The 16,585-nt window shown below is 39.4% G+C and overlaps 3 protein-coding genes across 3 annotated transcripts; 2 read left to right on the forward strand and 1 right to left on the reverse strand.

The window, feature by feature from the left end:
- Positions 1 to 94: 94 nt before the first annotated feature.
- On the forward strand, positions 95 to 7,378 carry dis3 (DIS3 exosome endoribonuclease and 3'-5' exoribonuclease). The gene is made up of 21 exons (XM_059359243.1): positions 95 to 616; positions 1,240 to 1,397; positions 1,518 to 1,714; positions 1,970 to 2,043; positions 2,186 to 2,353; positions 2,624 to 2,800; positions 2,958 to 3,071; positions 3,187 to 3,324; positions 3,447 to 3,593; positions 3,748 to 3,864; positions 3,951 to 4,052; positions 4,275 to 4,339; positions 4,508 to 4,592; positions 4,742 to 4,869; positions 5,082 to 5,168; positions 5,285 to 5,441; positions 5,577 to 5,791; positions 5,974 to 6,142; positions 6,323 to 6,481; positions 6,576 to 6,698; positions 6,895 to 7,378. The coding sequence occupies exons 1-21, from the start codon at positions 398 to 400 to the stop codon at positions 6,961 to 6,963; spliced, it is 2,868 nt and encodes a 955-aa protein (XP_059215226.1). The 5' UTR covers positions 95 to 397; the 3' UTR covers positions 6,964 to 7,378.
- Positions 7,379 to 7,739: 361 nt separating this feature from the next.
- On the reverse strand, positions 7,740 to 12,396 carry bora (bora aurora kinase A activator). The gene is made up of 12 exons (XM_059323783.1): positions 12,256 to 12,396; positions 11,833 to 11,987; positions 11,209 to 11,315; positions 11,007 to 11,052; positions 10,816 to 10,894; positions 10,661 to 10,705; positions 10,484 to 10,540; positions 10,110 to 10,390; positions 9,797 to 9,959; positions 9,084 to 9,643; positions 8,824 to 8,964; positions 7,740 to 8,720 (listed from the first exon to the last, which is right to left on the reverse strand). The coding sequence occupies exons 2-12, from the start codon at positions 11,980 to 11,982 to the stop codon at positions 8,700 to 8,702; spliced, it is 1,650 nt and encodes a 549-aa protein (XP_059179766.1). The 5' UTR covers positions 11,983 to 11,987; positions 12,256 to 12,396; the 3' UTR covers positions 7,740 to 8,699.
- Positions 12,397 to 12,436: 40 nt separating this feature from the next.
- mzt1 (mitotic spindle organizing protein 1) lies at positions 12,437 to 15,394 on the forward strand. Its single transcript, XM_059323784.1, has 3 exons — positions 12,437 to 12,726; positions 13,724 to 13,869; positions 14,839 to 15,394. Exons 1-3 carry the CDS (start codon positions 12,675 to 12,677, stop codon positions 14,860 to 14,862), a joined length of 222 nt encoding a protein of 73 aa, XP_059179767.1. The 5' UTR covers positions 12,437 to 12,674; the 3' UTR covers positions 14,863 to 15,394.
- Positions 15,395 to 16,585: the final 1,191 nt, after the last annotated feature.

Below are 16,585 nucleotides of genomic sequence, written 5' to 3' on the forward strand. Positions count from 1 at the left end.
CATGCAGTACCTCCTCCTAAACATAGGAGTCGCTATTTAATTAACTACCCGGTCAACCAGCCCCCCGACTGCCTTCCTCTGCTTTGTTTTCATTGAACAAGCATTAGATGGACAGCCAAAACTAAATACCAATCTTGACATTATTTCTCTTAAACACAGTGACTTGTATTTTTATCTCCGTACTTAACGATTTATTTATATTCCGACAAGGTTTTTAAATAGATATGACAATATAAAATCCATAACAAAAACCTGAAATCCCATTTATCAAAACTCTGGAAAGGTTTTGTCGGCCCACCGAGTTAGTGTACACATGGGTAGCTAACTTCTCGCTTCCCATCAGATGGTAGGGCAAAGAAACATCGCATTTTAATGTTTTGGGGCTTTCATCGTCATCATGTTGAAATCCAAAACCTTCGTGAAGAAGACCCGGTCGGGAGGGGTGATGAAGATAGTGCGTGAACATTATCTGAGAGATGATATTTGGTGCGGGAGCGAAGTATGCACTGAGTGCAAACAGGAGTCCACGGTGCTGCAGAGAGACGCGTGTATAGAGAGCAATCTGTGCACTTATCCACATTATGTGATCCCTGACACGAATGTGGTCCTGCATCAGGTAAAAAAAAGTCTTTCCCAGTCTTCCTGATTATCTTATTTTATTTGTGTACTCAAACATAAAGAGTCTTTTATATGGAAGTCCATTTCTGCCCATGTGATGGAAAAAAGATCCTGTAAGTAATTTTATGGCACATTGAAGGTGATTTATTCACTTATTAACAATAATGAAGATATTTGGTCTGAAGATAAACAAGCAAATGAGAAGCTTTCTCGAAATTATGATTTAGTATGTCTTAATAATGTGTCTCAACCTATTGAGTTAGTACTCATTTGTAAAATATTTCTAATATCGAGATACTCTTTATTGTCAGAGAGTTTTTCATTATTAATGACCCCCAGGATCCTTTTTTAATTCACATTGCTTTTGTTTATTATCATTAAGCAGTCTGATATGATTCCCAGAGATCTTTACATGCTTTTTTTCCATACAGATTTGTAGCCCTAATCTGTGCCTGTCATGCATTGAGAATACATAATTTATTATCTAATTTTCTGGTTATTGTACTGTTAATATTTGTTATTTTCACACATTTTAAATTCTGAGCCATATAACATTTATGTCTGATTCTGAACAGCTCTCATTGTCTTCATCCTTATGTTTACATTTTGTGTGTTCTGCAGATTGACGTGTTGGAGGATCCCGTGATTCGTAATGTGATAGTCCTTCAGACGGTGCTGCAGGAGGTTCGCCATCGCAGTGCACCAGTCTATAAACGCCTGAAGGACATTATACATGAGAAAGAGAAACACTTCTACAGCTTTACCAACGAACACCACAAGTACAAAGACATCACTGACCTTTGTACTGCATCACAACATTTGCTTGTGTAAAGCATGAATGCATGTTTTGTCTGTTTATCACCCTTACACATACACATTCTTATCATTTCTTTTTCTAGAGAGACATTCATTGAACGTGAACCGGGGGAGAGTGCCAATGACCGCAACGACCGTGCAATCCGTATGGCGGCAAAATGGTACAGCCAGCACCTGAAGACATCCGAGTCCGGCGCAGATGGACTCAAGGTGGTCCTCCTCACCAATGATCAAGGGAACAAGCAGAAGGCAGAAGAGAGCGGCCTGCTGGTGTACAAATGTAAGGGGGAAAGAAAATATCATGGAGTACAGTAGCAGTTTGTTTCAGATCAGTTTAAACACAAGAATATGATTATCAAGAATACAGCTCTCCAACATGTTCATTGTTGTAAATAGTGGCTTAACATGCAGGCAGATAGTCACTCTGATTTAGTAACCATCAATGTTTTAGCAGGTAGAAGCCTCCTCACAATTTCTTGTTGGCATAAGCTGGATTTACCACATTTTCACAAGCATTTTTTCACTTACGTTCTAGGTGAAGAATACATCAAGAGTCTGACAGGGAACTCTGAGCTTGTGGATCGTCTGGCTTTGTCCAATGATGACAAGGTAAACAATTTTTACCATTTACATATAGAAATATAAGCTATTTTTCATATGTAAAATGCTATGCATCAGTATCTCTTGTCTATAACGTTGCCTTTTCTTTTTGCTTTTCTCCTTCCATTTATCTTTTTCTTTCCTCTCTCAGAATGACATCACAAGCAGTAAGTTGTTATTCCCAGAGCATCTCCCTCTGTCCAGGATCCAAGCAGGAATAAAGAGTGGCACATTCCTCCAGGGCACCTTCAGAGCTAGCAGGGACAACTACCTGGAGGCCACAGTCTTCGTCCAGGGAGAGGGGGAAGAAAGCACAGAGGTGAGTGGGTTTGTGAATGTACAATGTCTGTCTGAGCAATTATCCAAAAATCGTAAATGTAAGATTCTCACTTGGCTCTCATCTGTGTTGGGTGAGAAATTTTCACGTTATGTTGAGTTTCCAGTTTAAACGAAAACCTGCCTCTCAGACCGCTGGCAGTTGAGGGGTTCAGAGGGTTAAAGGAATTACTACAAGTTAACTGACTGCCAAAAGTATTAAAGTGTATGCAGATGTTTAAAGCTCTGTACCTTCCCTTCTGCTGGCTGCCAGGTTCTCATCCAGGGTCTTCAGAACCTCAACAGAGCCGTGTATCAGGATGTGGTTGCTGTGCAGCTGTTGCCAAAGAATCAGTGGGTGGCGCCCTCCTCAGTGGTGCTGCAGGACGAAGGCGCAGCAAAGGACGATAAGGCTGAAGACGAAGAAGGAGAGGAGGAGGAGGAGAAATCGGTGAATTTGGGTTTGAAATGTAGCAGGGTGTTTATTGGTGTGGGTGGAAAGCATCTGGGTGCATAAATGAGATTTGCAATTGAATGACAACATCTATTTAGTATTTGTAGCTTCAGTATCTTCATAACCTCCGTGTTGTTCCTGTCTGTCTGAGCAGCTGAAGATATCAGCAGCAGAAGCAGCCAGGAAGCCCACAGGTAAAGTCGTGGGAATCATCAAAAGGAACTGGAGGCCATACTGCGGCATGCTCAATATCTCCCAGATCAAAGAGGTGATTCATGGCTGCTGTATAATACAATGTGTTTTTTCCCTGGCACAAAAATTCTACCACATCCTTATCTCTTACCCTCAGCATTGTCCATCTGTTTCTGTCCTTTTTCGTACAGTCCACCCGTCATCTCTTCACGCCAGCAGACCGCCGTATCCCACGCATTCGCATTGAAACACGTCAGGCATCCACACTGGCAGGCCAGAGGATCATGGTGGCCATCGATGGCTGGCCCAAAAACTCCAGATATCCAAATGTGAGTTGGAACCACTTCAGAGTGTCAAATATTTGAAACTCCACTTGCTAAAGTTTGACACAAAACAAACTTTCTTTATGTTTTCTTTCCGTGGAGAAAAATATTTTTTTCTTCTTTGTTAGGGTCACTTTGTGCGCAGTCTGGGAGGTGCAGGGGAGAAGGAAACGGAGCAGGAGGTGCTGCTACTGGAGCATGACGTCCCCCACCAGGCCTTCTCTCAGGCTGTGCTCAGCTTCCTTCCCAAGATGCCGTGGACCATCACCCCAGAGGTAATCACAGTTTGTCCTGAGATACACCGAGCAGTATTCTAGTCACAGTTTTGTTTAGCATTTATCAGTGAGTCTGGTATGCTATTATTTAAAAGCATGCGTGTGTGTAAAGTAGATCTGAGTGTGTTAATGTTGTGTAATTTTTGTGGAACAGGACATGAAAAAGAGAGAGGACCTGAGGAGTCTGACTGTGTGCAGTGTGGATCCTCCTGGATGTACAGACATTGATGACGCTCTGCACTGTAGAGAGCTGGAGAACGGAAACCTTGAGGTACACACACAGGACTCATACATTATAAAGAAGTAGAAAATGTTTGTATTTCATATCAACCCACTATATTTGTTTGTTTGTTGTAGGTGGGCGTTCACATCGCTGATGTCAGTCACTTCATCAGACCTGGCAACGCTTTGGACAAAGAGGCTGCAAACCGCGGCACCACTGTCTACTTGTGTGGCAAAGTAAGAAAAACACACAGACACACACTTGTTGTACAGTATACAATGTTTATAACATCTGTTAATGATTTTGGAAAGTAATATTTGGGTTCTACTGAAATTTTGGATATTGTGACTAATTCATATGCTTTCCTTGACTACTTAATAGTTCTTTTTAGAATTTGATTTATTCATAAAAATATATTTTGACACAAAAAAATTTTTTTTACATTTTGTGTTCCTCAGAGAATAGATATGGTTCCTGAGCTGCTCAGCTCCAATCTGTGTTCTCTACGCTGCAATGTGGAAAGGTGAGGATACATTTACACTCGCACAATAATCAATACCATCAGTACTCGTTCTTTCCCCCAAATTTATCAGTGAATAAATAAATCAAAGATTTATTTTTTAATTCCAAATTATTTTAACCCAAATGATGTTAAAATGTTTGTCTCTGTTTTGTTTTTGTTTTTTACCAGGATGGCCTTCTCGTGTATCTGGGAGATTAACCACAAGGCTGAAATTCTTAAGACCCGCTTCACAAAAAGTGTCATTAACTCCAAGGTATAGTACCAACACTAGCTGTAGGATGACTGTTTTTATAACGTTTTTATAGAGATGTGTGAATCAGATGCCCTGGAACTAATGCAACTACCACCTATTTTTATTACAAAATTACAGGGTAAGGATATTTATGTTTCCTTGTTTTACAGGCGTCTTTGACCTACGCTGAGGCCCAAATGAGGATTGATGACACCACTAAGAATGATGATATCACCCAGAGCCTGCGAGGTCTCAACAAATTAGCCAAAATCCTCAAGAAGCAGAGAAGAGAGAAAGGGTACGGACTGGGAGTCAAAAGAATAGATTTACAAAATGTAGAATGGGTCATATTGCTATATGCAGAAAACGCTTTGTTTGAGTTTTTATTGGTCTTAAGTACATGGCTCAGCTGCCTTTAAAATCAGAATTTTTGTTTATCATAACTTGTATATTCTAAACGGGCTGTGTTGAACATGATTGTGTTTTTATGTTGCGTTTTATATCCTTCAGGGCGTTGACGCTGTCATCCTTAGAAGTCCGATTCCACATAGACAGTGAAACTCACGACCCCATCGACCTCCAGACCAAAGAGCTCATGTAGGTTATTTAGGATTATTCTACAGAACCCTTTTTTAACCCTTTTTTCCCCACAAAAGCTCATGTTGCTGCTGTGTTTTGGACAAATGTAAATGAATCCATCTCTCTGTTATTAGGGAGACAAACTCCATGGTAGAGGAGTTCATGTTGCTGGCCAATATTTCAGTCGCCCAGAAGATTTACGAGGAATTTCCAGACTGCGCCATGCTGAGGAAACATCCAGCACCACCTCCATCTAATTACGACATCCTGTTCAAGGCTGCAAAGTCAAAGGTGAGGAGAGACGGATGGTCATGCAGAAAATTTGCTCAGTTTTTTAAGCAATGTGCTTGTTTAATGAGCTAATTTAATCCGTTGGCCTATTTCTACCATGCATATATGTTACGCTTTCAACTCCTTTCTCTACAGGAGGTGGCGATCCACACAGATTCAGCCAAGGCTCTGGCTGACTCCCTCGACGTGGCCAATGTGGACGGGTTCATGTACTTTAACACGCTACTGCGCATCTTAGCCACTCGCTGCATGATGCAGGCCGTCTATTTTTGTTCGGGCATGGACAACGATTTCCACCACTACGGCCTTGCTTCACCTATTTATACACACTTCACGTCACCTATTAGGAGGTATGGAAACGAACATACACAAATCTTGAGTAAATATGTTGGATCAGACCTTTTTATGTTCACAATTGAGAAAATACCACAGCACAGTTTTTCTAACCTTCTTAAGTAATCTATAATCTTCTCTATTTCTCTCCATCTAAACCTCTAACTCCTCCACCCTCTACATCTGCTCTCCTGCACAGATACGCAGATATTATAGTGCACCGCCTGCTGGCAGTGGCCATAGGAGCAGACAGCACCTACCCAGATTTGATGGACAAACATAAGCAGTCAGCCCTCTCCAACAACCTCAACTACAGACATAAAATGTCTCAGTATGCTCAGAGGGCTTCTGTGGCCTTCCACACACAGGTAAACACTAATAGACACACATTTAATATTACAACCCACTGAAGCATTATGATAAGGAATCAGCTCGGAGTCCATTTATGACCCCACAAACCTTTGGTTTGAGTAAATAAAACAGACCCCACGCCATACTGCATTATTCACTACAGATTCATGCTTTTAATGCACATTATCTCTTTCCAGCTGTTCTTCAAGAGCCGAGGCATACTCAACGAAGATGGATACGTTCTGTTTGTGAGGAAGAACGCAATCATTGTACTCATCCCAAAGTTTGGCCTGGAGGGAACGGTCTTCTTTGACACCAAAGACAAGGCTGCCCCAAACCTTGTTTTTGATGATGAGGTATAAACAAGTTATTTTTTATAGCTGGTTAGATCAACTGAAATCCATGAGAGGATGCTGTGCTTCAAAGATCTCTGCATGTGTGTGTGTTTAGGGTCCCACTCTAAAGGTAGAGCAGCACACCTTCCGCATGTTTGACAAGGTAAAGGTCACCATCAGCCTGGACGCCTCCAATATTCAGCACCAGAAGATCCGCATGGCTCTGATTGACCCTGTGGTAAGGACAAATTAAACTATACATGCTTTTCACTGTCAAACAACCAGTTATACCCAACTATAGATATCATTCTGTTTTTACCTTTAGCCTAACTTTGATTGAGGAGGGCTAACATGTTTTTAGATTGTCCAAACTGGAAAATTAGTTCAGTTCACTCAAAACTACCCGCGTTTTAAGTTAATTGTCTTAATTTCAGATCCCTGGTGTGAGTGTCCCAGCTCCAGATGTTCAACCACAGGCCAAGAAACCAAAACTGGACCGCTGATGCAGAAAGCCACATATGAATTCAACTTAAACTCAAGCTGATACTCCAGATCGAGAAGTCGTGAAAGTCAATAAAAGAACCAGTTTGGACTCTTACATGCATTGACACAATTAACTGTTATACTTTGAGCAAGTTCCTATTTTAATAAATTTACCACAGTGAAGCTGCACTGTTTCAACATGCACCACGCTGCTTTTATATGGAAATAAACACTTGTTTATACATAAACAAGGTCTACCAGTCATAAATTCAGTGTAACTTCTGATCAATGTAGAAGAGGACTTGATCATTACGGTGTTTTTTCTTTTTTACCCATTTGTTTCTGTGTTTTCTGTGAATTTTAGTGTTTAACCTTTCACATCTGTTAAGTATTTTTCAGAAAATGGCTTATAATAAAAACTGACAAACAATTCATTATTACTAAAGTATTCTCATTGAATTAATATACTTAATATACAAGCAAAGCTGTACAGTTTGAATATAAAACATGGTGAATTTGTGTTAATTGTTTTTGTTTGACTAAGAAAAAAAAAGCATGGTGTACTCAACACATGATTAATATTCTGCATTAAATAATTTAGTCATCAGAATCATCCTATAAATTTGAAAAATTATATTGAAAATTATGAACCTAAAATCTCACACAATTGCAGTTACACAAATTGATAATGTTACTGAATAATTAAGAGCATGACCATGAATATTAGGTCCCATCATTGGACCAAGCCATTAAGTCAGAATATATAAATTCATACAATACACTAGAAACAGACAACTGAATTCAAGTTTGTTTAATGCCACAACGATCCAGCCCACACAAGTTTTCATTATAAAAAATGTTTGAAAAATGGCTCAATCAGCTTTTAAGTCACTAGTGGCATTATTCATTCTTATTTAGGAATAAATATTCAAACAATCCAAATAAGATCCACAAGTAACCTGAATTTCAACAGTTCTTATTCAATAAAAGAAAAAGCTCCCATCATATAAAAACATGATTAACTTTTATAAAATATAAATACAGTACAAATCCAATGTCATCTGAAAGTCAGGATCTATTAAGTCGACCATGTCAGCACCAAAAAAAAGTGAAATGATGACATTAGCTTCAATACAGCATTCAAGGAGGCTACTGTTGTGCAAATTTTATACAAAATTAACATTTCTTTTCTTCCCTCAACCACACCAGTATATATATACAGTACTGAGTCAAAAACAACTTTTGACTTATAATCAGAACTGTTCAGTGACTTACAGTGCAACTAAGAGTCTATAGGTTAGTCTTCTCCCTACTAACCTGTGATAAGAAACATACAAGTATGTGGTATTTGCTTTCAGTTTGATAACTTGAATTTCAAATCTTAAAAAGGGATAATTTGGATTTCTTGAAGTGGGGTTGAATAAGTCAGTTACCTGCATTACCTCCTGCCTGCTTCTCCAAACTGGGAGCATGCTGACCTCCATCTACTGTAGGTAATACTCCGACTATGGATAAGTTCTTCATACTACCCCACCTTAAAAAAATGATTGGAAGTATCCCTTTAAAGATAATTAATAATGGCTTGTGAAACCCCTCACTTCATACTGCATTCAACAGTTTACCTCATACACCCTAGCCAAATGCTAAATAAATGCTTCAAACATTGTGTAAACTTTGTTGTATTTGATTGCAAAAAAAATCATCTTAAGCTTCCACTGGAAGAGGCACGTCCCTTTAAATGCATCAATCAGATAGCTCAGTGGTGGGGATAAAATACCTGGAAATGAGAAACTTACTTTTAGTTAGATGGAAAGAAAAAAGTAATGAAAAGACACAATATACTAACTTGTTTATCCACAAGCTTGTGTTTGGAAACTTACCTTTACTTTAGTGTGTCTGGCAAGATGGAAAGTGTCTTCAACCAGGTTTGAACTGAAGGACTCTTTGCTGGGACAGTCTGAGTTGAGGCCATCTATAAGACTGGCTGTGCCTGCTGAGGTAGTGTTATAACCGCTGTCCACCTGAGCACACAAAAACAGTAAAAATATATCACTATGAAGACAAACATAACATCAATATAAAATGACAGACAGTAATTTTGAGTTTTTAGTTCTGCCTGGATGGAATTGCTCACACAAACCTGCATGCTGGAATCATATCGGATGCTGCTCCCCTCTGCCAGAAGAGATACAAACATATTGGAGTTGTCTGTTGCCGAAACATTCCCCATACGAGAGCTGGTCAGCTGTCCTGAGAGCACTCCACCTTCCTCCTCTTCTTCTATCTCTGTCTCCTTGCCTTCCTCCATTTTCACAGGTTCCGTAGGATCCAGGCTAACTCTCTCTGTGTTGGCAGGGTGAGTGTCACGGGGCAGGGGTGAAGCTGGATCAAGCTCCATAGGGGGGAGAGAGCATGATGAAGAGGGGGAGGAAGAGGAGAGTTGGTCCTCAGCCTCGTGATTGTCTTGGAGCCTTGGGTTGAGGATCGGGGAGATGAGGGGAGGGGAGGCCCAGCAGCGGACTCTGGGCCGGGGCTTGGGTCTGGCGTTGTGTTGGGCCTCGTTGTGGCAATGGAGCTGGTGCGGGGAGCAACTACGAATGGGAGAGCAACCCTCAACAAATGGACTCTCATTGAAGCAAGAGACATCTATGTCCAGGGGAACACCGTGTGGAGTCAAATTGTTCTGCTGTTTCCTTTCAGCTAAAGAAAGAACACAGGTGAAGAGAAACAGAGTTACATCACCACAAACAAAAGACATTTCTTTAAAAATAACTTCTGCGGTCAAAAACACGATCTGAAACGTTTTTTATTTTCAATTCTGCTTTCTTTTAAGCAACAAAGTAAATAGTCTACCTGAGCATATGGGTGTGCGTGCTGTATGTGCAACAATAGGAGAAATTGTCGGGGAGATGAGGCCAGCAGGAGACGACCTGTCAGGGAACAGAGGACTGGTGATGCTGCCAAGGCTGCAGTCCCGGAAGCGCCCATGCTGGATGGGACTGGACGAGAACTGACCCTATAGAAAAGACAGTGTAAGAGTCAATTTAACTTAAACAGTTTGATCCAACTACAAAAAACATCTTAAAAACATCTTCTGTTATTAGTCAAATAACCGAAGATGGATTAGCTAAATAATGATCATTTGCATCCCTATACGTCCACTCACTGTAGAGGGAGTTGGGGCCGACACGCCACAGGACAAAGGGGACGAAAAGACAGACGAAATTGCTTCTCCCTCAGAGCCTGCAACCCCTCCGACAGCTCCCTCTCCCTGGTACAGAGAAACCCCATCCTGCCTGGCATGGTTTCTCTCTGGGCTTGGTGGGCTGGAGCTGTCAGAGCCACTGTAAGGGCCCTGACCATCGAGGAAGAGTTTTCTCCTTAAGGAGGAGGAACTGAGACTCTCCTGCACAAAATCACATATTTCCTCGTAGCGGTAATAATCCCCTGAGGAGATGGAGGAAACAGGCAAACATGGTCACATGATAAAATACTCTGTCATAAAAGATTTGATTATGCAAGCATTTGTTAGAGGCTTACCAAGTATTTTTTCCAAATCAAATGCCATAGGTAACGAAAGAGTTGTCTGACAAGCAACTATAAAAGAAACAAAAATAAAAATAAATTGAAACAAGTTAGCAGAAGAAAGAAAGGACAAATAGATGAGACACTGTTTTGCAGAAAATGATGTCAAACCCTTTCAAAGAACACACCAACCTGAGACTTTTTCAGGCTCCTCAGCAATCATGGAAGTTTTCGAACCTACAAGTACAAAGACACAGTACAGTTACAAAAATGCTTGAATAACATACAACATCACAATAAAGAGCAAACAGAGTGAATTAAACGTTATAATTAAAAAGTGCAATTACTTTTCATATAAATCTGAGGGCCTTTGCGGGCGTCTGGTGCTGCCCAGGGTGAGGGCACGATGGCTCCCTTGGTGAAAAACTTCAAAGGGAGACACATAAATAACATGATTACAAAATGAAACTGTGAATCATCTATATATTTACCCCTTTGTCATTATATAATATCATTAAATCTGATGAGAATCCCATACCTGCTCAATAGCATTCTGACGCTTTTCCTCAATGTCAGAATCTGTCCTGAATGTTTGGTAGAAAATAAGGACTTGTCACACAATTTTAATGCTATCTTAAATGATATCTATAGTTTTTAACCCTCTTGGAGGAATTGCAGTTGTTTCATAATTTCATCCTCTTTACCGACATTTCTACCGACTACAGTGTTTCAGAACATACCTTGTCTGGCTGAGGTAAAAAGACTGTCGCTGGATTTCCTCTGGGTCTATGTGCACTGGGAGAAGACTGGCCATTTCATCAATAGACCAGTTAAACTTGGGAGGAGTCTGGGGGAGAAACAGATGAAGAGGTGAATAAAAGACTTCATGCAAGTAGAGTAAACATGTAGACAATGCAGTATTTAGATATTTGCTGTAAGCGATGTCACTTAGGTTTGATGGGGTTATCTATGTTCCCAGGGTCCTATGTTCTTGATATAACATTATAGGAGATTGGTAAGGGCGAGAGTCATAGGCAAAATTGCAAAAGAATGAAGGGAGATGGACATTTTAAATGCAGTTTGAATGGTAATAATCTGTTCAGCCAATGTGGAGATATAAATGTCTACAGGAAAAAAATGTAAACTGTCTTTCCCGCAAATTTGAGGGCGTAGGATTCACAGGGTATAACATCAGTAGGCTATATAAGCTGTTGGTGGATACTTTAATTTCACAGTTAAGCTAGAGAACCTGACATTGCAGAGAACATAAAACTCCTTGTAAGGTCTTGCTTATGTGTCATAAAAAGAGGGTGTTGAACTGTTAAACATAGATATGCTCTCGTGTGAGGTTTGTGCAAACTTACAGCTTTACAAGGCTTGGACTTGAAGACTGATGGGCTTGGCACCAGGGATTCATGAAGGTGGTGGTAGTCATTGGGACTTTCAAATGGGTTTCTTATTGAAGGCCTGCCTGGAGTCTCTGGTGTGATCTGTAGCTCAACATGGTCCCCCATCTTAGCTGAAAATATCAGCATAAAGGAAAAAGACAAACATTTCAGACAAAAAAAAACGTTAAAAAGACCTCTAGTTCGCTGTAAAGTGAGTCAGCTGTTTGGTTTGGTACGTGACCTTTCTGTTTCTATAGCATTAAATAACCTTCGGAGCATTATGTGGAAGGGATTTGGTAATCCGTTTCCCTTTTCCCTCTTTCATAAAACACCACTTTACTTTCAAATTAAAGGTACATTTAAATATTAGCTATATTACGAATTGTCGTTGGTACTTACAACTGTTAATGAGCCCGGATATTCACCATACGGCTCAAAACAATCTTCATGGAAGAGTCGGCAAACAATCAGCAGCGACAGGGTTCAAACGTTTATTTCAATTTCGCCCACAAGACCCGTTAGCCAATAGAAACGCTGCCGGAAGTTACTGGGAACCAATCAACGAAGAAATGTCGTCACTTCCTTCTCCAGTTTCGAGCGCTAGCTTAGCAGGCAAGGTAGCTAACTAGCTGCTAATATTGTCCCAGAATAATTGTGTTATTCGTTTTTGTAGGTGTTCTATAAAATGAAAACGAAGCGTTTGCAGTCTGGTTGAACTATTTTTAAAGCGTAGTCTTGTATCGTGCTGGAGACCTCTTCAAGTCTCATTTGTCAGCCACCTCATAGCAAGCTTTGGCTAACTTTATCCAGTCTACACCATGGCAAGTGCAGCAAATACAAACCTAAACGCAGTCCGAGAGACGATGGATGGTAAATATATATTTTTAATTTATATATTTCAGCTTATGTATTTGTAAAATAACTTCAAATTCAGTTACGCATAGCCTGTCTTTGTTTTTAACACTTGTTTATAATCGTATTGATAATAAATTGCATTGGACGTGCATCATCAGTCTTGTCACTAGAAAACGAAATACTGCACATTATCATAATTATTCACTTATGTACAAATTTAAGGTACTTGTACTTTACTAGAGTCTTTTCTTTTCATGCCACTATATACTGCTGCACTACATCTCAGATGGAAACATTGTACTCTTTACTCCACTACATTCGTCTGACAGTTTTAGACATTATACATTTTTGCACACAAAAACATTTGCATATTTACATAAGTTGATTGACAGAAAATTAATTGGAAAGTATACTGATTGTTTAAGTAATGTTCACTGTAAAACATTGGATTACAACTTCACAAATATGAATATTTGATTTTTCTTTTAGTATCATGAAGTAATCATAATGATGTTGAGCTGGATAATTGTCGTAGTTTCTCACATATACATAGTTCATATACTTCTGTATAGTTAACTAAATAATGTAACAGCCACAAAGGACATTTTATTTGCACAACTTTTTAGTGGTGTATTATCACAGTGAGGTAGGGCTGGGCAGCATAACAATATTATATCAATATTGTGATATGAGACTAGATTTCGTCTTGGCGAAAGTTTTGTCTTTTTCTGGGTATAAAGGCTGTATTACTGTAATGTGATTTACAGTAATGTAATTGTCTGAATTTAACAGACTGCTCTATGGATCCTTAAATCACCATACAATATTGTCTCAATATCAAGAAAACATAGTGATATTTGATTTTTCTTGCCCTCCAAACAGGTATTTGTACTTTTATTTAAGTAAAGGATTTGAAATCAATCAATCAAATCAAAATGACTTTATTCATCCCCAAGGGGAAATCTCCCTCCTTCACTGACTAAACTAGCTTGTCATCTTATTATTCCAACAGTGCTACTGGAGATCTCCAGGTTACTGAACACAGGTTTGGACATGGAGTCTCTGTCCATATGTGTGAGACTTTGTGAGCAAGGCATCAACCCAGAAGCTTTGTCTGCAGTCATCAAAGAGCTGCGTAAAGCTTCTGAAACCCTCAAGGTAATGGAATCGGGCTCATAAAGAGCTATCTTTTCTTTTCATATTGTTGAAGAGAATGTTTGTGAACTATAGTTAAGTCCCAGCACCCTTAACCAACTTTCATCACTGCTGGTCGATCAATTAATTATTTAAGGAGTCATGTCAAGCCAACAATCATCTACATCCTACATTTGCAATGATATGAGGGACAAAAGCTGAAAGCCCTCGTATTTTGAAGCTGCAACCAGAGTGTTGTGAATAGTTTGGTATTTTATTGGATAAATGACTTGCATATGGATCATTAGAATTGTCATACCTTTTTAGATGATCAGCTAATCAATTCAGTATATTCAGTAATTCAATACTTAAATCACTTTGATGTCAGTACTACAGTCTACACTAGCATTTTAATATCAGACTTAAAAAATATTAAAATTATATATTTTTAAAAAATTAACTTAAATATCCTTTACAATGGAAATGTATTAACAAAGCCTCTAGATGTTACTGTACATTGATATGCAAGTTATTTGGTTGATCATCCAAAAAAAGATACACTACCAACAGGTTATTCTATCCAAAACCATTAAACCTAGAAACTTGCACTACTTTGCAGTAGTCTATCCATATTTCCCGAACAAACATGGTATCATATTTTCCAGCTTTTGTTCTGTTTGGACTGTTAAATTTGTCTTACACTCACATATGCACTTGTGAATCATAATATCTGTTTTTATGCTAAAAAAAGGCAAGATAATATTTGTAATTGGGGCTTAGATATTGTGAGCTTCTGAATCATTAGGGGAATATTTCTCTCACTGTTGAGGACAATGGGTAATGGTAAGATATCTTGTCCAGGCAGGGAAAGTTTAAAAAAAAAAAAAGTAAATTACTCTCATATTTCAGATTTGTGTTCTCGGAAAACACGGTGATATCATAATTAATCATGATGATGCATCACTACTACTTCATATTTATTTTCTCTTTCAGGCTTCTGAAAACTGCACAAACTGAAGTTGCAGCCTTACCTCCTCAGTTTGAACTTTAATGGGATCATCTGTATCCATGATGGGCTCTCCAGCCAATCAGACTTGCCTGTGTGTTGGTACTCTGTCCCGTGCACCTCCTTGTGACTAACTGCTCCTGTTCTGTGCTTTGACTTGAGTTTTTGTGTGGAGATGTCAACCTCTGTCCACTTCTGCACGAGTCGTATTCTGACTGGAGGGCAAGTTTCTCCTAGAGCCATTTGTAAAGTTAAAATTCACAGTGGTATTAGCACTGACATCCTGCCTTAATTTAAGATCATACTTCTCATTTCTGATCGTCAACTTGTGTTGCACTGTTCATGAAGTTAATGTTTTTTAATGATGTTTTGAAATATCTCATTTGTTATGAATTGTTTTAAATTTTGTGTAAGTTCAATGCATTTTTCAGCTCAATCCTTTTGGCATTTCCATTGTCCATTTAAACCATCAATGATGGAACAAAGTCTAAATTAAAATGTTACAGTCAACAGCCACAAGGTGGTGCTGTGTCATTCTTATTATCTGAGGTCTAGGTATTCATTTTAGTTTTTGGTTCTAACTGTACAAGTTTTCCTATGTTAGTTTTCCTGATGTTTAAGAGAAACTTAATACTTTGGTTTTATTAGGTTCCTTTAAAATTATTTATTTACCAGAGTTGTTGTTGTGTTTTTCTATGTTGCCTTGATCCCATTGTAAATTATGGTAAAGCATTTTTCCCAAATGATGTCATTCATACAGGCTTTCAAATGGGACCTGAAATTATCTGAGGTATTTTACAAAGGAAATGATCTTTCCTGTCACACTAGGTGAAAGGGACAAAGATACAAACACAGAGCGTGCAGGGGTAATCGCATCAACATTTACAAAAGAAAAGACATTGAACAAGGGTCATTCTTTACAGCAGGATGTCCTGTTGAGCTGAAATCTTACCCCCTTTATGTCTGTACTCTGTCCACACAAAAAAAGTATTTGAGATTTATTGCAAACTTGACAAAAAACCCGTCTTTGATCAACCAGAAACGAAGCCCCTACATCATGTGTCTAACCACACAGAGCATTGTTTTGTTTCTCCACTGTCTGTGAAATAGCTCTATTCATCTTCGAGACGAGGGAAAATGCTGAGAGCACAGAACATTCCTCCACAGGCCAATATACAAGCTAGAAGCGACCTCTCATCCGAAAGGGCTTGAATCAGTAGCTTTTCAATGTTTGTGTGTGTCCCTCAGTGTGTGTGTTTGTGTGTGAGATTTTAGGTGTTCATGCAGCGTTGTAGATGTCTACAAATGAGTAGCCCCTAAGCCATCTGACAGTCACGCCTCACCCCTCACAGGCACACCGCAGAGAAAGCCAGCGAGTGAGCAGGAGAGTGTGTGTGTGTAAGCATTTCTGTCTTCTTCTGCTTTGTCTCGCCATCTTGACTGACAGGCACCGAGTCTAAATCTCTGTACCGCTGCTTTGATCTCTTAACACAGTATCTCTCTGTTCCTCAATAGCAGCATCGTGTTAGCCAAGTATGAGAGGCATACAGATACGCCGTAGTCTCCTTGATAGCTCAAGAGCCTGAACAACCCCTGGCCTCCGTGGGGGGTGATGTTGATGGAGGGAGACCCACATTGAATCCTTTTCTTTTTACAAAGAGTTATGCATGGCTTGATTGGCTACTGTGGGCGTGGGATTCAGGATGCATTGCTCTCTGTTTGATGTGTTTGAAG

The sequence above is a fragment of the Centropristis striata genome, chromosome 20 (assembly GCF_030273125.1).
Source record: "Centropristis striata isolate RG_2023a ecotype Rhode Island chromosome 20, C.striata_1.0, whole genome shotgun sequence".
Lineage (NCBI taxonomy): Eukaryota > Metazoa > Chordata > Actinopteri > Perciformes > Serranidae > Centropristis > Centropristis striata.

Bases quoted from the DNA above. Each gene is read 5' to 3' on its own strand.
- mzt1 (XM_059323784.1), top strand. From the start codon at position 12,675: ATGGCAAGTGCAGCAAATACAAACCTAAACGCAGTCCGAGAGACGATG. The intron at 12,727-13,723 runs GTAAATATATAT...TTATTCCAACAG, and splicing joins AGTCCGAGAGACGATGGATG to TGCTACTGGAGATCTCCAGG. The intron at 13,870-14,838 runs GTAATGGAATCG...TTTCTCTTTCAG, and splicing joins AAGCTTCTGAAACCCTCAAG to GCTTCTGAAAACTGCACAAA.
- dis3 (XM_059359243.1), top strand. From the start codon at position 398: ATGTTGAAATCCAAAACCTTCGTGAAGAAGACCCGGTCGGGAGGGGTG. The intron at 2,801-2,957 runs GTGAATTTGGGT...CTGTCTGAGCAG, and splicing joins AGGAGGAGGAGGAGAAATCG to CTGAAGATATCAGCAGCAGA. The intron at 5,442-5,576 runs GTGAGGAGAGAC...CTTTCTCTACAG, and splicing joins TCAAGGCTGCAAAGTCAAAG to GAGGTGGCGATCCACACAGA.
- bora (XM_059323783.1), bottom strand. From the start codon at position 11,982: ATGGGGGACCATGTTGAGCTACAGATCACACCAGAGACTCCAGGCAGG. The intron at 11,316-11,832 runs GTAAGTTTGCAC...TTTCTCCCCCAG, and splicing joins AGTCCAAGCCTTGTAAAGCT to ACTCCTCCCAAGTTTAACTG. The intron at 11,053-11,208 runs GTATGTTCTGAA...CCAAACATTCAG, and splicing joins TTTTACCTCAGCCAGACAAG to GACAGATTCTGACATTGAGG.